This window comes from Sarcophilus harrisii, chromosome 1, assembly GCF_902635505.1.
Source record: "Sarcophilus harrisii chromosome 1, mSarHar1.11, whole genome shotgun sequence".
Classification (NCBI taxonomy): Eukaryota; Metazoa; Chordata; class Mammalia; order Dasyuromorphia; family Dasyuridae; genus Sarcophilus; species Sarcophilus harrisii.
Genome location: NC_045426.1, coordinates 660976703 through 661000771, shown reverse-complemented (window position 1 = coordinate 661000771; position 24069 = coordinate 660976703). Strand labels below are relative to the sequence as shown.

At 37.3% G+C, this 24069-nt stretch overlaps 1 protein-coding gene across 1 annotated transcript in view; it reads right to left on the bottom strand.

The window, feature by feature from the left end:
* Nucleotides 1-6757, bottom strand: part of LOC105749435 (tetraspanin-33-like) — a 37943-nt gene extending 31186 nt beyond the window's left edge. Inside the window, exons 1-3 of the mRNA XM_031947973.1 lie at nt 6359-6757; nt 5066-5386; nt 39-96 (exon numbers count right to left, since the gene is read on the bottom strand). Coding sequence (XP_031803833.1) covers nt 39-96; nt 5066-5122 — 115 coding nt within the window. The 5' untranslated portion in view covers nt 5123-5386; nt 6359-6757. The remainder of the gene's footprint in view (nt 1-38; nt 97-5065; nt 5387-6358) is intronic.
* Nucleotides 6758-24069: the final 17312 nt, after the last annotated feature.

The window sequence follows — 24069 nt, the reverse complement described above, 5'->3', positions numbered from 1 at the left end:
AGTCCCAGAAGCTCTACCACTGAGGCAATCACACTTACCTGATTCTTTGGAGAGCTTTGCATACAAACCCATGGCTATCATTAGACCACTGGCCACCTGGTAATGAAAAACAAACATGGAGGAGTCCCATCTGATTAAGCAAAAAAACCCCTATAAGAGTACTTCCTAGATATATTCCATGTCAAATATGATTGATAAACACAGATGTGCATAGTTTTGGCTAGGTCAATGGAAGCATAAACCTTGAGATTAAAAGGCTTGAGAAGGAATTTTTTCACTTAAAGCAAAAAACATTGAGTCCCACCCCTGGTGAAGAAAAAATGGGAAATGGGGGAAGGGGAACTTCTTACTATCAGACCCTACAAAAACAGGGACTGAAAAAGCTCATTTCAGACCTTCTGGTAACAAACCGAGCTTCTCTAGGAATAGAGTGCATTTCTGGGGACATTGTTCCCTAAGAAAAGGATATCTCTTTGGATTTGGGGTTCAGGCTCCTTCTCCAGAGGAAGGGGAACTGTTTCTCAAATCAGGAGAGTTATATGAAGAGAAAAGGCACTTTTGTGGAGCAGCCCTTAGGAAGGATGTAGTAATATCTCTAAAGTCATTTGACCTTGGGAGTGAAGTAGCTGGAAATAATGTATTTCTTCTCTTAGGTTATCCAGCCCCAGTTTATTCTGTATGATCAGGTTGCTGAGCCCACAAACATTGCTGACTGCCAGATAACAGCCTGTTGGTCAGTGATAACAGGTTTTCTGAGATTAATGAGCAACAATATTATGGTGCTTAAAGTTAATACAGGCACAGTGGGGGCCCTGTAAAAACACACCTCCAGAAGGATTTCCAGTGAGTTCTGCCCAAAGAACTGAGGGTACTGCAACTGCACAAAAAGTCAGAACCAGACCACTCCTCAATTCCACCTCTGAGCCATAAAACTAGCATATCAGTGAGGCGAAGCACTTGGTCTCTCTAACTTTTCCCTATAAATTTACCTCCCTGCTCCTAGTTCTTTACTAACTTCTTTTTTAACTTAACCTGCTTTAATTGGAGTTACAATTATAATAAATTTTGCCCTTAACTTGAATCTGCACCTGCAAATTCCTTTGAGACACCTCGTGACTGTGGTCTGAACCCCAACATTTTGGGCATTCCCCTTAAACCCCAACACTTTGACAACACCCCCAACCCAATTCCAGAGGAAAATTGCTAGCAAAGGTGTGGGGTGACTTCTCCTAATCAAGAACTGCCACAATATTCTCTTTCCCCTCTCAAGACCCCCCCTTCTCTCCAAGCCCCATGGGGACAGAGCTAGTGGAGAATCATAAGGCACAAGTGTAGCATCCTTTAGACCATCCAGGAGGGTGAGGAAAGTACCTCTCATGGTAGTATGTCCTTCCTAGATGCCAGTCCCCACTGAGTCAAAGCCCCAGATTCCCCCACTTTTTATGGGTCTTCCTGGTCCCTTACACAGGTTCCCCCTGGTGAAAGAACATCCCTCATCTGAATCTCAGGAGATGAAAGATAGGGCAAGTATTACCGGTCCAGGGCAAATATTACCGGTCCCATTTTACACATAAGGAAACTGAGATTCAGAGAAGAGAAAATGATTCCCCTGAAGCCCCAAGACTAGCATGTGCCACAGCTGGAGCTTCAAATGAGATTTCCAGAGATCTCCATCTCAACATCCTTTGTAGAATAATTTATTGCCTTTCTCACATTTATACAATCTTCATTGTCTTGTTTTGTTGTTCAGTCATTCAATCATGTCCAACTCTTTGTGACCCCACTTGAGATTTTCTTGGCAAAAATACTGGATTAGTTTGCAGCTTTCTTCTCCAGCCCATTTTACAGATGATGAAACTGAGGGAAACAGGGTGAAGTGATTTGCCCAGGCTCACCCTGGGATCAGTGTCTTTGTCTCAATGCAATATGGAGTGACAGCCCCAAGTTCTTGAAGCCAGTGCCAAGAGCCTACAAACTCTAGAACTTTTTATCAGGAAGGAAGGACCCCAGATGGACCAGGAGCCCAAGCATGAGGTGGCTGTTGTCTGGGAACTAGCCCAGTTATGTTTGGAGAATACTGTCATCAGACCAGCCACAGAGACAACAGGATATGATGGCGATAGTCCTGGATTTGGATTGAAGAACTTTGGGCCAAATCCTACCCTACCCTAACTCCAAGGTGACCAGACAAGCCCCTTCATCTCTTGGGGGTCTCAATTTCTTAAGCTATAAAATGCCGGGGTTGGGGTAGACAATCTTGAAAATACTGACCAGCTCTAGAATTAGAATCCTACATCTTCTGAATCTTGAAGAACTAAATTACAGAGCGGATCAATATCTGTGCTGTGGATGGAGCAGTCCTCCCCCTATCCACCCACCTATGGCAAAAATACAAATCCTAAAAGTAAAATGGGATCCTGGAATCTTTGACTCAGAGGATCCTAGAATTTCAAAGAGTTCTCATTCTCCTGGTTACTCTTAAAATAGGTAATCTCTGAATCATATCTGATTCTCCCCCATCCTTTATCCCTCTCTGCTGTACCCCTTTCCAATAGAATCAATTGCCAAACTCTATCACACAAAATCTTTCATAGCTTTGATTATCCAAGCAAGCAATCAGAGTAGTATATCAGAAAGAACTCAATAAGGACAGAGCTGAATTCAAAGCCTCTTTCTTACATTAACTGAATCATTAATTTCTCTGAGCTTGGTTTACTCATCTGTAAAATGGGAATAATGATACTTTCAATACCAACCATCCAGATTCACAAGATTCAATTGATATCATATATGTAAGGTACTTTACAGCAGGGATTCTTCTTCTTCTTCTTCTTCTTTTTTTGCTGAGGCAATTAGGGTTAAGTGACTTGCCCAGGGTCACACAGGTAGGAAGTAGTAAGTGTCTGAGCTCATATTGAACTCAGGTCCTCCTGACTTCAGGGCTGGTGCTCTTTCCACTGAGCCACCTAACTGCCCCTACAGGAGGGCTTCTTAAACATTTTTCATTCTTGACTCCTTTCTCTTTCCCCCTGAAAAATTTTTATGTGACCCCAGATATACAGGTATATAAAATAGGTATACAAATCATACATTTACTAATAATAAATCAAAATGTCATGACCCTCACATTCAGTTATGAGACCTTATATGGGGATATAAACCACAATTTAAGAAGCTGGCCTTTACAGCATCTTAAAATGCTATATTAATGTCAGCTATCAATGAAAAAAAATGGATACTTGCCTTGATTCATTTCTCCACTTAGGTGGCACAATGGTTAGAATGCTGGGTCTGGAGTCAGGAAGATCTGAGCCTCAATAATTTACTAGCTATATGATCCTGTCATTTAATCATTCTCTGCCTGTTTTCTCATCTGCAAAATGAGGATGATAATAGCACCTACTTCTCTGAGATAATTGTACGTCTCAAATGAGACAGTATTTGTAAAGTGCCTTAGCATATAGTTGGCATTCAATAAATGTTGGTTCCCTCTCTAGAGACACTGAACGCAGATCCAAACTTTCTATAGGTAAATAAATGGATCGTCAACAAGAGTGGTAGCCAAAAAATTTGCCACCTGCAGCCAAATCTGGCTATGGTCCTCTCTGAATTTAGGTAGATTGATTTTAGATCACAAATAGAACTTGACCAACTCCTCAAAGCTTTTCCAGGTCAGAATTGACAGAATTTATATTCCCCCGGAATAATCTTGAAAGCCAGGATCACCTCATGCCATGATGAGGCATCAGAAAAGGACATTAGTGGAAGTGATTTCAAATCTTTTATCCTTTGAATTAGCAAACATAATTTAAAAGATAAAATTCATTGTTGACAGAGCTGTGGAAAAAGAAGTCTACTGCTGAAGCTCTGGGCTCGTGCAATTCATAATTTGGAGAGTAATTTGGCAACATAAAATAAGTTATAAACTCTTTGATCTAGTGTTCCCACTGCTCGTACTATATCCTAAAGATATTGCTAAAAAGAAGAAAAAAGTCAATTTTTTAAATTTGTAACTTATTTTGATAATAGTGAAAAATTATCAACACGCTCTATGTCCAATTTTTTAGTGAATGATTAAGCTCTGCTGCATTCTTGTAATAGAATATTATGTATAAGAGCCTAAAATTAGAAAAATATAAACCATACCAAAAAAGAAAGAAAAAGGCATAAAAAGTGCCACTTGGGGAAAGTATTACACTAACTACAACCATATTAAAAAATAGCTACAAATCAGAAGGGGAAACAAAACAAATTTTTATTATTTTTTAATTTTATTGACATTTAAGTAAATAGTTGGAAATTTAAGCCTTTGGGTTTTATTTATCATTTTGTTTGTTCGTATTTTTTGAGTTTGCTATTGAGGTTATAATATGAAATTGTTTTGAAAAAACAAAATGAAGTGGATGAATTCAATTTCTAAAGCTCCTTCCATTAGACTTAGCATCCTTTCTTTTAAGGTCCCTCCCAGGCAATTAACCAGATAGAGGAACTAAACATTGTGCTCTGATATTCCATGTCCTAAGGATCCTCCCAGCTCTGACTTTCTCTGGAATAAGGTCTCTCTGAGTTCTTAATTTCTCTGCTCTAAAATCCCGTCCAGTTTTAACTTTGTCTTATAACCCGAAGCTACTGCTTCTAGCTTTGATTTTCCAAGAAATTGCTGCAATAAGTCGTAGTCACAAATGGGCTATCTAGTCATATTGACTTGCCGGTTGGGAAGTTCCAATTAAATTCAATTCAAAAAGCATTTATTAAGTACCTCCTTCAGTTCAGTCGGGTACTGGTACAGAAACAAAAACAAACCATTTCTCCCTCAAGTAATTTACCTTTTCACAGGGGGAAACAATTTGTATTCAAGTAAGTAAATACAAGGTAATTTAAGAAGGGATAAAGCATGAACCAATGGAAGGGGTGTGGATTTCCTGTATTTAATATCACACCTCTGGGAGGGCAGAGGTGCTGAAAATCTATCCCAGCATCACCAGTTTCTTACAGATAATCCAATCCTCTTCTAAAGGCCTTTTCCCAAAGGATCTAGTCCCCTGGACCCCTAAACCCCACTTACCCAGAAGAGGTAACAAGAAATAAACAAAATATATTTCACGAGTTGGTTGGTTCGCATTGCTCCGGCAGCGGCTGGCCGCACATCCACAGCAGGGACTTCTGGGTTATCTTCTCTGGATCACATCGGGCCCGCCTTCTCTCCAGGCAGAGGAGCAGATTTCAACATGCACAGTCCCATCTTGTTCATGGCCTGGCATTCAAGGCTTGCCCCACCCTGGTCTTCAGTCTACATTACTTTAAACATGTGCATTTGAAAGGAGATATTGACTCCCAGAAAAGAATTTCTACTACCTATGGGTAATTGGACTTGTTCAGATTAACCCTGAGGAGGAAAAATAGAAGATGGGAAGAAGATTTTGTTATTTTGGAGGGAAATTTCAACAATAATAAAGAAGAACCAGAAATATGCAGAAATTAGATGGGGTTCTCTAGAGAAAACAACAAAGATTTAAGTGGCTACTATGTGCCAGGCACATTGCTAAGCTCTGGAGACACAAAGAAAGACAAAAACAGTTCCTACTGTCATGGACCTCACACTCTAACAGAGTAGGTAACATGCAAACAACTATATTGATACATAAAAAAATCTATGAAGTATAAATGGGAGATAATCTCAGAGGGAAAGCACTAGGTGATGAGTTTCCCATCACTTAAGGCTGTCAAGCACAAAACCTGTCAGGAATGTGGTGGGGGATGAAGATGAGGATAAGAGGGTATCCAGGCTTTAGTTATGAGTTAAACTAGATCAAACCGTCAATAAGCATTTATCAAACGCTTATTACATGCCAAACACTAAGACCTCAGGGAACTTGCCAATCAAATGAAAAAGACAACAAGTAAATAAATATGTATAAAGAAACCATACACAGGAAAAGTAGGAGATAATTAATTGAAAGAAGGCACTTGGATAAGAGAGATTGAGAAGGCAGGATTTTAGTTAGAACTTGATATCGAGGAATCAAGAAGGCAGAAATAAAGAGCTAGAACTTTGAAGAACAGTAGGTGGGAAAATGTTCAAAGCTAAGGGATGGAGGGTCTTGGGTGAGGAATATGTAGATGGTAAAATATAATAAAAAGACTAAGTGACTTGTGAGATCCCTTCCAGCTCAGGGATTCTACAACTCTTTGAAAAGAAGGTCTGGTGTGTAGAAATGGAACAGAAATCTCAGTATTTAAAAGTGGTCTCAAAGTGTCTATTAGAAGTAAACATATATTAGCACTAGAGACATAGGAGCACAGTTGTAGAACTGAAAGAGACCTGATTTTATAGATGACAAAGGCCCAGGGAGATTACCTGATTTGTCTGATGTCACACAGCAGGATTCAAATTCAAGTCTCTGATTCTAATTCTTTCTGCTCAGGGTTACATCTAAAACAGACAGAAAGAAAAACAGAAGTCAGTGGTTTTTCCTTAAAAAAACTATTTCAGAATAAGCATTAAAGAAGCATTAAAGCTAAAACCATTAGCATAACCATAAAGGGACAGAGCCCAAGATGGAGAAGATCTGGACATATAAAACCTAAGGGCTCCATTGAGGCTGGTGCTCTAGGGGCAGATCAGCTGAGTTCACATACTACCTATTTAGCTATGTGATCAGGAATAAATTGCTCACCCAATTTTCTCATCTTTGAAATGAGACTAATCACAATACTTACCACAGTGTGATTGTGGATCAAATACTTTATAAATCCTTTTTTTTTTTTTTTTTTTTTTTTTTGGTGAGGCAATTACGGTTAAGGGCATTGCCCAAGATCTCATAGCTGGGAAGTGTTAAGTGTCTGAGTCTGACTCCAGTGCTGGTATTCTATCCACTGCAGCATCTATCTGTTCCTTTTAAAAATCATAAAGCACTAAAAAAGAGTGTTTTTATTATTATATTTATGGAAACTGAGGTCAAGAGGGGAATTAACATTTTTAAGATCATACCATGAGTTAGGAGTGGGAACTAAACCTTGATTCCTCATGAGTGTTTCCTGCTCATGTGCAATAATATTATTGATGATAACAAAAACAATAATAATAATTCATATAAGCAGGGGAAGCAAGGATTCCGTTTCTACTTACAGCCAATCCCATGAATTAGCTCAGCATTTGAGTTCTTGGGGGATGAAGCAATCCATTATCCACTCAACAGGAAGAGTCAATTATTCAGTGAGCCTTTTAAAAGGGAGTGACTTGCTTGGTTCTGGCTAATAGAGAGGTGGTTCAGTAGAACTAATAATAAGTGATTATAGTAATCTACTTTTTGATGAACCCAAAGACTTCAGTTTCCGGGATAAGAATTAACTATTTGGCAAAAGTTGCAGGGAAAACTGGAAAATAATATGGCAGAAAATAGACATAGACCAATATTTTACACCCCATATTAAGATAACATGATTTAGACATAAAAGGTGATGCCATAAGCAAATTAAAAGAATAAGAAATGTTTTACCTGTCAAATATACAGAAAAGGGAAGGATTTATGACAAACACTATGAAATACAAAAGAAATAGAGAACATTATGAAATACAAAATGGATAATTATATTAAATTTTTTTGTCATTCATTCATTTTTTTATATTTTTTTTCCTTTATTAAAGCTCCTTATTTTTTCAAACATATGCATGGACAATTCTTCAGTATTAGCCCTTGCAAAACCTTGTGGTCCAATTCCCCCCCTTTCCCTATCCACTCCCCTAGATGGAGAGCAGTTCAATATATGTTAAATATAGTAGAAATATGTTAAATCCAATGTGTGCATACATATTTATACAATTATCTTGCTGCACAAGAAAAATCAAGTCAAAGAAGAAACAAAATAAAATGCAAGCAAACCAACAAAAAGAGTGAAAATGCTATGTTGTAAATCACAGTTGCCACAGTCCTCTCACTGGGTGTAGATGGCTCTCTTCATCACAAAATCATTGGAACTGGTCTGTGATTACATTAAATTAAAAAGATTTTGCACAACCCAAACCAACGAACCCAAAATTAGAAAGTAAACAGAACATATTTAACCTATATCAGATTGTTTGCTGTCTTGGGGAGGGGGAGGTAAGGGAGAGATCCAGAAAAATTTAGAACACAAAGTTTTACAAAATTGAATGTTGAAAACTATCTATTCATGTATTTAGGAAAATAAAATCTATTAAAAATTTTAAAAGATAAAAATAAATAAAAATAAAAATATCTTTGCCACACACACAAAAAAAAGAAAGCAGAAAGATAGAAAATATTTTTATGGCTAATATTTCTAATAAAGGCCTCATTTCTAAACTATTTAGAAAACTGAATCAAATTTATTAGAATACAAGGATATGAAAGGCTGTTTACAGATGAAAAAAGTAAAGCTATCTATAACACCAAAAATTGCTCTAAATCACTATTAATTAAAGAAATGCAAATTAAAACAACTCCAAGGTACTCCCTCATACTTATTATATGAACTAATATGACAAACAAGGAAATTGATAAATTTTGTAGAAGATGTGAGAAAATTGGAACACTGATCCATTGTTAATGAAGTTGTGAACTGACCCAGACATTCTGGAGAACAATTTAGAACTATGCACAAAGGACTATAAAACTGTGTTTACCCTTTGATCCAGCAACACTATTATTAGGTTTGTATCTCAAAGAGATCTTAAAAAAGAGAGAGAGAGAGAAAAGGACCCACATATGCAAAAATGTTTGTAGCAACTCTTTTTATGGTTAGCAAAGAATTGAAAATTGAGTGAATGCCTATCCATTGGGCAAGTTGAACAAATTGTGGTATAAAAATGTAATGGAATATTACTACCCTGTAAGAAATGAGGAGCATGCAGATTTTAGAAAAACCTGGAAAGTTGGTTGTTGTTTTTTTTAATTTTGTGGGTTTTTTTGTTTTGGGTTTTGTTGTTGTTGTTGCTGAGGCAATTGGGATTAAGTGACTTCCCCAGGGTCACACAGATAGAAAGTGTTAAGTGTCTGAGGTTAAATTTGAATTCAGGTCCTCCTGACTTCAGGGATGGTGCTCTATCCACTGCACCACAGCTGCCCCTAGTTTTATTTTTTAAATTTATTTTATTTTTATTTATTTTATTCATGATTTTATTCTTATTCATATTATTATATTTAGGAAAGTTTTATATTAACCAATTCTGAGTGAAATGAACAGAACCAGGAGAACAGAGCCAGTAACAGCAATATGGTGAGATCACCAACTTAGATCTTCTCACAGTGCAATGATCCAAGATAGAGAAAAGAGTCTGAATGTAGATTGAAGCATACTCTTTTCACCGTTTTTCTTTCTCCTGGTTTCTCCCTTTTATTCTGCTTCTTCTTTCATAACCTGACTAATGTGGAAATATGTTTAATATGATTGTACATGTATAATCTGTTAGATTGTTGTCTTGGGGAAGAAGGAAGGAAGGGAGAAAACATGGAATTCAAAATCTTATAAAAATGAATGCAGAAAATTATTTTTATATATAATTGGAAAAGATAAATTGCCTTTCTCTATGACCCACCTAGCTACCTATTCACCCCATCCCCACCAGTTAGAAGATGAGTCGAGTTTGCTGAAAGATCTCTAATAAGACCAGTGATTAACAATAGTGAAATAGAATAATACCTATTCAGCAGTTCCAGAGACTGCTTTCAGTCTTGATGAGGTTTAAGTATTAGACTCTTGGAAAAGTATCATAATAGTTAAAAGTTACTGAATTACAGAGTCTGATTCTTTTTGTACAGCAAAATAATGTTTTGGTCATGTATACTTATTATGTATCTAAGTTATATTTTAATATATTTAACATCTACTGGTCATCCTGCCATTTAGGGGAGGGGGTGGGGGGGGGGGTAAGAGGTGAAAAATTGGAACAAGAGGTTTGGCAATTGTTAATGCTGTAAAGTTACCCATGTATATATCCTGTAAATAAAAGGCTATTAAAAAAAAAAAAAAGTTACTGAATTATATTTTAAGTTGTTTTACCAATGTACCCTTGGGTTTTGTAGTTAGCATTTTTTGGGGGTATAGGAAATAAATGTCTGTCCCATACCTGATTCATGTTATACACCCTTTTATTCTCATTTTTAGAGAGATATTAGAATTTAATCCAGAATTAAAAAGTCAGGAACTTTGGACAAGAGTCCAGAGCAAAAGGGAATTCCTTAATGGTTTCTAGTTTGCTAGACCCAGCAATGATTTGTAATTGTCCCTCACATTTCTATACTTTTTGGTTTACAAAACTCTTTTCTTGAAATATCTCAGTGAAGTAAAGAAAGTAAAATATCTTTGAAAAATGAAGGTTGGACAAAGGAGGAATTATACAAGTAAAATGCAGTATAGTGAAAATCTGCTGCCTGGGGGAAGAGCCTTTAAATTGCCTTCATCAGATGACCTCAAGGGAGCAAGTTTAAACACTGATTTTTCTGGGCCAAGGCCAAGGCTTCCAGTGGGTAAGCCTTAGGTAGCTGAGGTAGAACCTCCAGTTCATGCTCCTCAGCCTGCCTCTCCCATCTTCTGCCTGAAAAAGCTCCTTGTGTTTCTGAAAAAATTTGAAAAGCTCTTTGGCGAGTGGGCTGCCAAACATCCACGAGCTGTGTGTCCTAGGACAAGCTTGTTCTGAACGTGGTACGTGCAATCCAAAATCCCCAGAACTGCATTTATGTGCCTAGGTCTGTGCTCAGTACTAATAGTGGGAAAGATCTTCCGGGAGATACAAGACTCTCAAGACTAAAATGTTCAATTCCTCCATCATTCCCTCTTCTTCCAGCCCCATCCAAGCTCTAACCTCACCTTTCTCCTTCCCTATAACTAACCTAAAGTTAAAATCAACCCTACACTATTCCCAGGTCTCTCATCTCTCCCCCTCTCCCTCACCTCTCTCAATAAATCTCAAATTATTCCCACCTCCCTTCTCTGCTCTTAACCCAAGGGCTGGCAGTGAATGGAGCAGGAGGAAATCAAACAACTCAACTCACTGGGTCCACCATAAACATTTATATTATTTAATCTCAATCAGGCATTCACCCTTGCCTGATAATTTTTTTACTGTCTCCTTAATTCTTTATCCCACTTTTTGTAGAGACTGTTCCAAACTTCTTCAATCAGGTCTCTCAGTATCTCCTCTTCCTCGTGCTCTACTCTGCTAAGGACCTTATCCCTGCTTTATTACAACTAGAAACAATGATATTCAGTGGAGTGGATAGAGAGCTGAATGGACTTAAATCAGAAAGACCTGAGTTCTAAGGCAGATTAATCTCAGTTCTCTAACTTCTTTTTTGAACATGTTAACTATCTACCACTTCACACTTCTCAGATTGTCTAAGATGACTGGAAAAGATAAAGATAAATGTTGTATGGGCTATGGGAAAACCATCCAACATTTATCATTATCTAATGCATTGTTGGTGGAGTTGTGAAGTGATCCAACCATTCTGGAGAGCAATTTGGAACTATACCCAAAGGGCTATCAAACTGTGCATACCCTTTGGTCCAGTAGTGTCTCTACTGGGTTTATATCCCTAAAAGATCATTTAAAAAGGGAAAAGGAACTACATAGGTAAAAGTGTTTGTAGCAGCTCTTTTTATAATGGCAAAGAATTGGAAAATGAGTGGATGCCCATCAGTTAGGGAATAGCTGATTAAGTTGTATAATATGAATGTAATAGAATATTATTATTCTATTAAAAATGATGAGCAAGCTGATGTCAGAAAAGTTAGAAAGATTTACATGAACTTATGCTGAGTGAAGTAAACAGAACCAAGAGAATATTGTACACAGTAACAAGATTATATGATGATCAGTTGTAATGGACTTGGCTCTTTTCAACAATGAGGCAATTCAAGACAATTCCAAAAGACTTGTTCTGGGTTTTTTTTAACTTTTTCATTATAGGAATTTATTTTTAATACACGTTGCTTTATAAATTATGTTGGAGAGAAAAATCAGAGCAAAACGGAAAAACCATGAGATTTTTTTAAAAAACAGAAAAAAAAAAAAAAAGACATGAATATAGCATGTGTTAATTTACATTCAGTCTCCTTAGTTCTTTATATGGTTGCAGATGGCATTTTCTGTCCAAAGTCTATTGGGATTGCTTCGGATCACTGAACCACTGAGAAGAACCAAGTCTTTCACAGTTGATCATCATACATTCTTGAGGTTATTGTATATAATATATTCCTGGTTCTGCTTGTTTTGCTCAGCATCCATTCATTTAATTTTTCCAGGTCTTTCTAGAATCAGTTTGTTCATCACTTTTTATAGAATAATAATATTCCATTATCTTCATATACCACAACTTGTTCAACCATTCCCCAATTCTTGGGCATCCACTCCTTTTCCAATTTCTTGCTACCACAAAAAGAGCTGCGACAAACATTTTTGCACATGTGGGTCCTTTTTCCTCCTTCATGATTTCCTTGGAATACAGACCCAGTAATGGCATTATCAGATTGATAACTTTTTGGGCATAATTCCAGATTGCTCTTCAGAATGGTTGAATCATTTCACAACTCCACCAACAATGCATTAGTGTCCCATTTTCCCATATCCCCTCCAACATTTATCATTATCTTTTCCTGTCATCTTAGTCAGTCTGAGAGGTGTGAGATGGTACCTCAGAGTTGTTTTAATTTGCATTTCTCTAATTGATATTGATTTAGAGCATTTTTTTTTCATTTTACTATAAATGCCTTTCATTTCAACATCTGAAAATTGTCTGTTCATATCCTTTGACCATTTATCAATTGAGGAATGACTTGCTTTTTCATAAATTTGACAGTTCTTCATATATTTTAGAAATAAAATCTTTATCAGGAATACTGGCTGTAAAGATTCTTTTCCAGCTTTGTACTTCCCTTTTAATCTTGTTTCTGTTGGCTTTATTTGTGTAAAAATTTTTAAATTTAAGCTAATCAAAGTTGTCCTTTTTATCTTTCATAATGTTCTCTAGTTCTTCTTTGCTTATAAATTCCTCCCTTCTCAAAAGATCTGATAGGTAAATTATCCCTTGTTCTTCTAATTTGTTTATGGTATCATCCTTTATGCCCAAATCATGTATCCATTTTGACCTTATTTTTATATGGTATGTGAGATATAGATTTATGCTGAGTTTCTGACATTATTTTCCCATTTTTCCAGAAATTTTTGTCAAATACTAAGTTCTTATTTCAGAAGCTAGATTTTGGTGGTTTATCAAATACTAGATTGCTATAGGCCTTGATTATTTTGTTATATGTATTTAATCTATTCCACTGATTCACCACTCTATTTCTTAGCCATTATGAAATTGTTACAATTACTGTTGCTTTATATATAAAATATATAGTTTTAGGTTTGATACTACTAAGCCACCATCCTTTGCATTTTTTTTCATTAATTCCCTTGATATTCTTGACCTTTTGTTCTTCCAGATGAATTTTGTTATTATTTTTTCTAGTTCTAGAAAATAATGCTTTGCTATTTGATTGGTATGGCAATACCATTGAACAAGCAGCCTAAATTGATATTTAGGCAGTCTGACCATCCTCAGTCCACTCCTTTTGTGTTCCTTTTTTCATATCGTCTTCTCTTTTTAGAATGGAGCCCACCTTTCACTTTATTTGTTTCGGCATTCCCAGGTGAACACAATGCCTGGCACAGAGTAAGTATTTAATAAAAGCTTACTAACTTGACTTCACATTTCCATTCATTTGACAAATTTTGTTTCTATCTCCACAATATTTCTCAAGCCCATGCTCCTTTCCGTCTTCCCATGGCCCCTACCCTTCTTCCTGCCCTTAGCATCTCTCACATATACTATTGCTGCAATTTCCTAATTGCCTCAAGTCTCTCCCTTCTCTAATCCATTCTTCACATGCTGCTGTCAAAGTGAAAGAGTCTATTTCACTTCCAAGTCAGCAAACATTAATGACTCCTTCGTGCCTTGGGGATCATTTGATTTTGCTGCTCTGTTGAGTTTTTAAAAGCCTTCAATTCTAGCCTCCATTTACCTTTCCATCTTTATTCTACATTACTGCCCGAATCCTGTGAAGTAGCTAAACTGTTCAGTTCCTTACACCTAATCTCCTGCCTCCATTCTTTTACATCGGCTAGTGATAATTCAAAGAATGAGCTGCCTTTTAGATTTGCTTGTTTCCTTCAAAATTCTGCTCAGGCTCCATCTTCTATATGAAACCTTCCCTGATCTCCCCTATGCATTCTCTACTCTAGTCTCTCTTACTTAATATTATCTTATATATACTTTAAGTCCCCTTATTTATATCTCCCTGATAAAATGCAAGTTCTCTGAAGGCAGGATATGATATACTTTTGTCTTTATACCCTTGGTGCCAGGGAGGGTAGGTATTTTAAGAAATACTTGATGAAATTAGATGATTCAAGTCAATCCCAACAGACTTGTGATGGAAAGAACCATCTTCATTCAGAGAGAGGACAATGATGACTGACTGAATGTGGATCAAAGCATAATATTTTCACCTTTTTTGTTGTTGTTGTTTGCTTGCTTCTTTTCTTTCTCATTTTTTCTCCTTTTTGATCTGATTTTTCTTGTATAGCATGATAAATGTGGAAATATGTTTAACCTATATTGGATTACTTACTGTCTCTAGGAAGAGGTAGATGGGCAGGGAGGGTAAAAAATTTGGAACACAAGATTTTGAAAGAGTGAATGTTGAAAACTGTCTTTGCATATATTTTGAAAATAAGAGGCCATTATAGAGAGGAAGGAAGGAAGGAAGGAAGGAAGGAAGGAAGGAAGGAAGGAAGGAAGGAAGGAAGGAAGGAAGGAAGGAAGGAAGGAAGGAAGGAAAGCAGAAATTCTGTGATGATTTAGAAGGGGTGGTAGAGTGGTAGAGGAGGCTGATGGGAGTTAGGTTTCTTAACATAACTCAGAGTTTGGCCAGAAAAGTCTGAGGGACTGCACAGAGATAAGTCAGAAAGTCATGGAGAGGAATGGTTGGAAAGGAAGTTGTGAGAGGTAGCCAGAGATCTGTAGAGCTATCAGACCTTGTCTTCTACACAGCCCAACTTCCTCCAAGAATGTGTTTACACCATGAGGTTCCTTTTCTCTCATTGGTGAGTTCCTTCCAGAGCCTCCATTTTGGGGATGGCCCAGGCCAACCATGTTTCCTCCCCCCTTGGCTGTTCTGATTCTTGGGACTTCATCACCAGGCACCACAGACCAGTAACTTCCTTCTCCCCACACATACCTCTTTTTATCTGTGGTCTTCCCCCAACAGAATGTAAGTTCTATAAGGGCAGATTATCTTTTTGCTTGTTCTTGTATTCCCAGATCTTGGCACAGTGCTGGTACACAGGGAGAACTTGCTAAATGTTTGTTACTTAGATGCCTTAAGGCATCTTAATATGGGGTTCATTAACTGTTTTTTTTTAATGTTTTGAGAACTGCATACCAATAGAATTGATTTCCTTTGCAATTCTATGTATTTTATTTTCTGCATTTAAAAACATTATTCTTTGAAGAAGCCCATAGGCTTTATTTATCCTCTGCCAAAGGCTTTCACAATACAAAAAGAATTGATGCCTTATTGGAAAAAAAAAAAAAAAAAAAAAAAAAAAACTACAATTCTAAAGAAGACCAGTAGATGGCAATAGAAAGCAGTTTTTAAAAATAAATGAATAAATAAATAAAATAAAAATAAAAATAAAAAAAATAAGAAAGTATTTTAACCAAAGAAAAAGCCCCAGCTGATGACCGCCAGATTACAGGACATCTCAAAGTACATCAGCAGCAATGGAAGCATGAGTCATCCCAGTCATAATATTTTCTACATGACCAAATGACTCTTCTACATGTGTCACATGTGCCTTCCAAATATGTTTCTAGCCAAGTGTGTTCCATGTGTGTGTCACATAGACACTGATCAAAGTGATAACCTGTGAGACATATACCTCCATGTGTTTAGGAGAATTCTTGTCACATTTTGCTGTACTGTTTGATTATATCTTTTGCTTTGGGCCCTCTATTTGACTTAATAAAAGCAAACACATTGTGGGGGCTGAAGAAATATGGTTTCACATGCATGTTAACCTACAAAATGGATCAAACTTATAGTAGCTTTTAGAGGGACTATAAATGAGAGAGTCCCAAGAGCTATATAAATGGAAGGTGATATTAGCAAAGCCTCAGATGCCCAGGAAAACTTTATAGAAGAAATAAAACTTAAATTGTAAATACGGACAGAGGGGAGAAAACCCTTCCACCCAGAAATGAGTATGTTCTGTTATAAACCCCAGAATAACTTCCCAGGCCTCCTTTAAGACTAAACTCAATCCTGATTCCCATTCATCCCCTCGGTTCTCAGGACATGCCCTCCCTTCTGACTTTATATTCATCTATATGTCTTTTCATCTATTTTGTATGTAATTTTTATGTGTATGTCATTTCTCTCATTAGAACAGAGTTCTTTGAGGGCAAGGCTCTTTCATGAGATTATTTTCTTTGCAGGAGTATCTGACTTTTACTAGATAGGTATCCGAAGAACCAAGCTTCTGAGGGAAAGAGTTCTGGTTTAAAAAAAATAAGCTGAAAGCCCAGATTCTGCCACTTTCCAGGTTAAGTGTCTCTGGACAAGACCTACTTCTAAGCAGCCTCAGGTTATGGAGATGCTGATAAATACATTGTCTAGTTCACAGAGCTGCGGTGAAAACCAAAGCGGAGAATGTTTGCAACGGGGCATAATGGGAAGTTGTGTTCAAATTCCATTGAGTGATCTTGGGATTGGAATGTGAGTAAACCCATCTGCCCCTCATCCCTCCTTGGCCAGTCCCACACCATGCTTTTCTCATCCAGCCATCTTCCAGGCCACCAGAACACAACCAGGGCAGGCATCTTTCCATTTGCTCTGCTGCTGCTCCACTTTCTACCTCTTACTCAGAGTGGAAGGATCTAATCAATGCTCCCACTCCTAGAACAGGCACAGAACAGGACTGATTGCTCTTGGGATTTACACATAATCCCTCTGACTTCCTAAACTAGAGCTCTCTTTTTCTTTGGTGACCATTTTCTGATATGATTTCAATGATGATGATAATGATAATAATAACAGCAGAGCTAAGTGCTATTTATTGTATTCCCAATAGAATGTAAGGTCCTAGAGGTTAGGGGTTACCTCATTTTTGTCTTTGTAAGCCCAGATCTAGCACAAAGCCTGGGATATTCCAGGTTCACTTAACCTAAGTCTCAAGTCCCTTATCTGTAAAATGAAAGGGTTGAACAAGATGAACTATAAAGTAGGGTCCAGTTCCTATAAACTTCTGCTAAAATGCTGAAGAAATGTCTGACATTATTACTAGTTCAAGATTTAGCTCAAATATCTCCTTAAGGGGCTTTCAGTCTCTAGTCACTCACTCACAAATAAGCCCTGACTATGTGCCAGGCAATGCACTAAATGTTAGGGATATAAAGAGAAGCAAAATTCAGTCTCTATCCTTAAGGAGCTTACTATCTAATGGGGAGACAACATGCAAACACATAATCAAAATAGACACATGCACACACACACACATATGTACATATATATAATGTATGTAGATATATATAGATATAAATATATCTATATATATGAAAGCAAGCTATAAACAGGATAAATAGGTAATGATTAACAAAAAAAAAAAGCATTAGAATTAAGAGGTGTTAGGGACAGAAGGAAGGCACTAGAATTGAGAGGTGTTAGAGAGAGAAGAAAGGCACTAGAATTAAAAGGAGTTAGGAAAGACTTCCTGTAGAAGGTGGAGTTTAGTTGGAACTTAAAGAAAGCTGGAGAGGATGGAAGGCAGAGATGAGACATTCTAGGTGAATATACTGAGAGATGGTCTATCTTGTTCAGGGGAAAGCAAGGAGGCTGATGACACTGGATAACATACTACAAAGAATGGAGTGAGGTAAGAGAAGACTGGGAGGTAAGAGACCCCTCTTAGGTTATAAAAGAGTTTGAAGGCCAAATAGGTTTTCTGTTTGACCTGGAGATGAAAGGGAGCCACTAGAGTCTATAGAGAAGGGGATGACATGATCAGACATACACTTTAGAAACATTACTTTGGTTACTAAATGGAGATTGGATTGAAGAGAGAAGAGGCTTAATTATGGCACTAGCTACTACTGCAATAGTCCAGACCTGAGGTGACCAGGTGGCTGTGTTAGGAAAAGAAAGGGACCTATTTGAGAGATGCTGCAAAGTGAGGAGAAAAGGTCTTTGGATTTGGCATTTAGGAGATCATCAGTAATCTTAGAAAGAGCAGATTTGGTGGAATAATGAGGTCAGAAGTTGTAGCAAGTTAAGAAGAAAGGAAGAGGAGAAGAAATAGAGTTATCTCCACCCCCAGTCCTGGGACCTTCCTCCAAGATTTATCCTGTATATATCCCAAATATACATCATTGTTTCCATACCACATCCTCCATTAGAAAGGGAGCTCCTTTAAGGGCAGGACTCATGTTTTGCCTTGCTATGCCTCCCTAGCATTTTGCATAGTACCTAGTATTTAGTAACTACTAAACTCTTACAAAGGTACAGTGGACAACACAATGGCCATGGAGTTAGGAAATTTAAATTCAGCCTCAAATACTTACAAGATGAATGACCCTAGGGGCAGCTAGGTGGCGCAGTGGATAGAGCACCAGCCCTGAAGTCAGGAGGAACTGAGTTCAAATTTGATTTCAGACACTTTACACTTCCTAGCTGTGTGATCCTGGGCAAGTCACTTAACCCTAAATGCCAGAAAGAAAGAAAGAGAGAGAGAGAGAAAAAAGAAAGGGAGAGAGAAAGAGAGAGAGAGAGAGAGAGAGAGAGAGAGAGAGAGAGAGAGAAGATGTATGAGCGAGAGAAAGAAAGAAGATGTATGAGAGAGAAAGAGAAAGAAAGAAAGAAAATGTATGGGAGAGAGAAAAAGAAAGATGTGAGAGAGAGAGAGAGAGAGAGAGAGAAGATGAGAGAGAGAAAAAGAAAGAAGATATATGAGAGAGAGAAAAAGAGAGAGAAAGAAGATGTATGAAAATGGATTAATAATAGCATCTACCTCCTAGTCTTAGATGAGATATTTATAAAGCATTTAGCACAGTGCCTGGCATTATAGAATAGGCGTTTAATAAATGTTTATTTCCTTCCTTGAATGGCTAAACAGAATAGAACAAGCACAAATTTCTTCCCAGGTCAGCATCTTGGGATAAAAAGGAAAATAAACCCTATGATTTGTTTAGGGTCAGTAGCCAGGATTAGGATTTGACATGTTTCCTGCCTCCAAGTCCAGGGCTCGTTCCCATCTACCAGCAACAGCCAAGAAGTAGACTATCTCTCCACCATGTCAGTCACATTCTTGGATTCCAGGAGCCATGAGGGCCCCCTGGAGATTAAGCCTCAGGCTAAAATTAGATGCAGAAATGCCTTCAGATTTCTCACACATGAGCAGGGAATCTCAAAGCTGTGCCCCCTCCCCCTCCTCATCTTCTTCTCATCCCCAGTGGCTGAAGACTGGGAACATTCTCAGGACAGCAAGACCCAGAACACGGGAGGGAGGCATGTATGTCAGTCCAGTTGTCACAAGGTGGCTGATCCCAGAGCACACTAGGAAACTATTTTGGGACTGAGTGTTCATTTAAAAAAAAAAAAAAAAAAAACGCAACCTAACAGCAGATCATAGTAAAGACATAGATTTGCCTTGGTTTGCTCATATGTAAAATGAGAGGGGTTGTACTAGGTGGTCCCTGAATATTTGCTACAACATAATCCCATGGTTTTCTAATCCTTTTTGGGTCAGGGGTCAGACTTTTAATACTTATTGGTCTGTTTCTCCTACATTTAAATTATTATAACAATAATGATCCCTGGAAACTTGAAATAAATATAGAACCAATTAAAACAAGATAATCCAGAGCAAATCCTTTTCTTTCCCTGAATCTGTCTCAAAATGGAGGTCAACTCCAATGTTCATTCTAGACTCTTCCAGCTTGAATTTTGGGGAGGAGGAAGAGAAGTCAGGTCTTCTGAATTCTGGTGTGGAGACTGTCTCCACAGATTCAACAACTGAAATTAAAAGTTTTAACAACTAAGACAAAGAGAGGCTAACTAAGTTGTCCATAGTCACCCAATTAACCACATATCAAAATAGAGTCAAAATGGGTACATGATTTAGACATAAAAGGTCATAAAATAGGCAAATTAGGAAAGCAAGGAATGGTTTATCTGTCAGATCTATGGAAAAGGGAAGAATTTGTGACCCAACAGGTGATAGAGAACATGATGAAATGCAAGATGAATAATTTTGATAACATTAAATTAAAAAGGCTTTGCACAATTTGGCACTATTGCCAAAGGGTATAAAGCTATTATACCCTTTAATCCAGCAGTGTCTCTCATCCCAGAAGATCATAAAAGAGGGAAAAGGACCCATATGTGCAAAAATGTTTGTAGCAACCTTTTTTGTAGTGGTAAGAAACTGAAAACTGTGTGGATGCCCATCAGTTGGGGAATGGCTGAATAAGTTATGGTGTATGAAATATTACCGTTCTGAATCCAACCATTTTGGAGAGTAGTTTGGAACTATGCTCAAAAAGTTATCAAACTGTGCATACCCTTTGATCCAGCAGTGTTACTACTGGGATTATATCCCAAAGAGATTATAAAGAAGGGAAAGGGACCTGTATGTGCACGAATGTTTGTGGCAGCCCTCTTTGTAGTGGCTAGAAACTGGAAACTGAATGGATGTCCATCAGTTGGAGAATGGCTGAATAAATTGTGGTATATGAATATTATGGAATATTACTGTTCTGTAAGAAATGACCAACAGGATAATTTCAGAAAGGCCTGGAGAGACTTACACGAACTGATGCTGAGTGAAATGAGCAGGACCAGGAGATCATTATATACTTCAACAACAATATTATATGATGATCAATTCTGATGAACCAGGCCATCCTCAGCAACAAGATCAACCAAATCATTTCTAATGGAGCAGTAATGAACTGAACCAGCTATGCCCAGAAAAAGAACTCTGGGAGATGACTAAAAACCATTACATTGAATTCCCAATCCCTATATTTATGCACACCTGCATTTTTGATTTTCTTCACAAGCTAATTGTACAATATTTCAGAGTCTGATTCTTTTTGTACAGCAAAATAACGTTTTGGTCATGTATACTTATTGTGTATCTAATTTATATTTTAATACATTTAACATCTACTGGTCATCCTGCCATCTAGGGGAGGGGGTGGGGGGTAAGAGGTGAAAAATTGGAACAAGAGGTTTGGCAATTGTTAATGCTATAAAGTTACCTATGCATATATCCTGTAAATAAAAGGCTATTAAATAAAAAAAAAAGAAAGAAAGAAAGAAATATTACCGTTCTATAAGAACAATTCAGAAAAATCTGGAAAGACTTATATGAACTTATGCTGAGTGAAGTGAGCAGAACCAAGAAAACATTATATATAGTAACAAGATTATGTAATGATTAATTGTAATGGACTTGACTCTTGTCAACAATCAGATAGTTCAAGGCAATTCATATAGACTTGGGATGGGACAGTGCCATCTGCATCTACACAGAGAACTATGAAAAACTGAATGTGGATGAAAGCTAGTATTTTTCACCTTTGTTGTTTTCTTCTTGGTTTTTTTCTCTTTCTCATGGTTTTTTTTTTTTTTCCCTTTTGATCTGATTTTTCTTGTGCAGCATAAATATAAAAATATGTTTAGAAGAATTGTACATATTTAACCTATATCAGATTGTTTGCTGTCTTGGGGAGAAGAGAGATAAGGGAAGAAGAAAAATTTGGAACACAAGGTTTTGAAGAGTTGAATGTTGAAAACTATCTTTGCTTATATTTTAAAAAATAAAATTCTATTGAAAAAAATTTTTGCACAAATAAAGCCATGTTAGATTAGAACCAAGATTAGACAGAAAGCAGAAAGCTAAGAAACAATTTTTATAATCAGTGTTTCTAATAAAAGCCTCATGAGTCAAGCTACAGGCAGGATCCAATCCTCTAAGGTTAGTCCAATATCAACATCTATATCTATATCTATGTCTATGTCCCTTTCTATACCTACGTCTATGTCTTTATCTATGTCTCTGACTATATCTATGTCTATTTCTATGTCTGTGTCTTTATCTGTGTCTATGTGTATATCCATGTCTTTGTCTTTATTTGTGTCTATTACTATATCTGATCTGTGTCTATGTCTATATCTTTATCTGTATCTATGTCTATGTCTCTGTCTATATCCATGTCTATGTCTTTATTTGTGTCTATATCTATGGTTATGTCTGTCTTTATCTGTATCTATGCCTATGTATATATATATATATATGTCTTTATCTGTGTCTATATTTATGTCTGTCTATATCCATGTCTATGTCTTTATGTCTTTATTTGTATCTATGTCTATATCTGTGTCAATATTTGTATACATATCTATGACTATGTCCATGTTTATATCTATACCAGGCTCCTCTAAGCCTTCTATGCTCCTGTAAAAAGGCTCAAACGAAGCACTTGAATGAATGATTAGACCAGTTCCATGTTCCAAGGCCCAGGACGAGCAGTAGCCTAGTTGAAAGAGTACATAATATGAGTCAATATTTGAACCTGTATTCAGATAATGATTCTGCTCTCAGTAACCTTGAGCAGATTATTTCCTTTCTGTAGCTAGTTCTTGAGTTTCCTTATCTGTAAAATGGAGATGTTGAACTCAGTAATCTCAAGAGTGCCTTCTTTCACCAGATTCTATGTCTTCTCATGATAAAGTATCAGCCTTGGCATTTAAAAACTCTCCAGGGAGCCCACATTCCATGAACATTTCTTTTCACAGTGCCATTGTGCTAAACATCAGGGATCCAAAGAAAGGCAAGACAGTTTATGCTGCCAAGAACCAAGAAGCCAGGGAGCACCATAGGGCACAAAATGCCAGGCCTGAAGTCATCAGGACTCAGATTCCTGAGTTCAAATCTTGTCTCAGACATTCACTAGGTGGGTAACCCTGTGCAAGTCACTGTTGCCTCAGCTTCCCCATCTCCAAAATGAACTAAAGAAGGAAATGGCAAAGTATTCCAGTATCTTTGTCAAGAAAACTCCAGATGGGGTCATGGAGAGTCAGACACAACTGAAATGATTAAACAAGCTTTCAAGAAATGAGGTGACATACACAAACACAGAGACACACGGAGGTTAAGTTGGATATGACCAATAGAGGAAGGGTATTATCCTTGGATAAGCTTCTTGGAAAGCTTGGGTTTTGGAAAGCTTCTCACAGAAGGTGGGATTTTGGCTAAGACTTGAAGAAAATTGGAAGGCAGAGCTGAAGAGGGAGAAAGTTCCAAATCTGGGAAATAAGTGACAATGCCTGGAATTGGGAGAGGGAGGTTCTCGTTCTAGGAAGAGTGAGGGGGCCAATGGCACTAAAATAAAGAATATGTAGGAGGCTGATGGAAGCAAGGAGGCTGGAAAGAGAGGAAACTCTTTGCCCCTTCCTCCAAATTGACATTTACTCCAAGGCCTTTGCACCTTTTATCTCCCAGGCTGGGAATATCCCTGTCTCAGACCCACTTGCAGAATTTATCGTAAAGTATAAATTCTTGCTCCCCAGCAGCCAATGTTTCTTTTGTCTGTCTATCCCCAGATATCACATATCTCCCTTCAAAGAGCTTACATTCTACTAGGAGATTTAATGTTCCAACAATGCAACAAACATTTATTAAATTCTCACTACATGCAAAGCCAGGGAGATATATACAGAGTTCAGAGAGTAGGAGGGTTGTCAACACTGAATTTTCAATTCAGCTAGCTTTTATTAAATGTCTATTATGCTTCAACCACTGTGATATCTAGGGATAGACAGACTAAAGAAACATTGGCTGCTGGGGAGCAAGAATTTATACTTTACATCAAATTCTGTTGGCATGTAAAAATGGAAGATTTTGATAAAAAAAAAAATAAATAAAGAATATGTAGGAGGCTGATGGAAGCAAGGAGGCTGGAAAAAGAGGAAACTCTTTGCCCCTCCCTCCAAATTGAC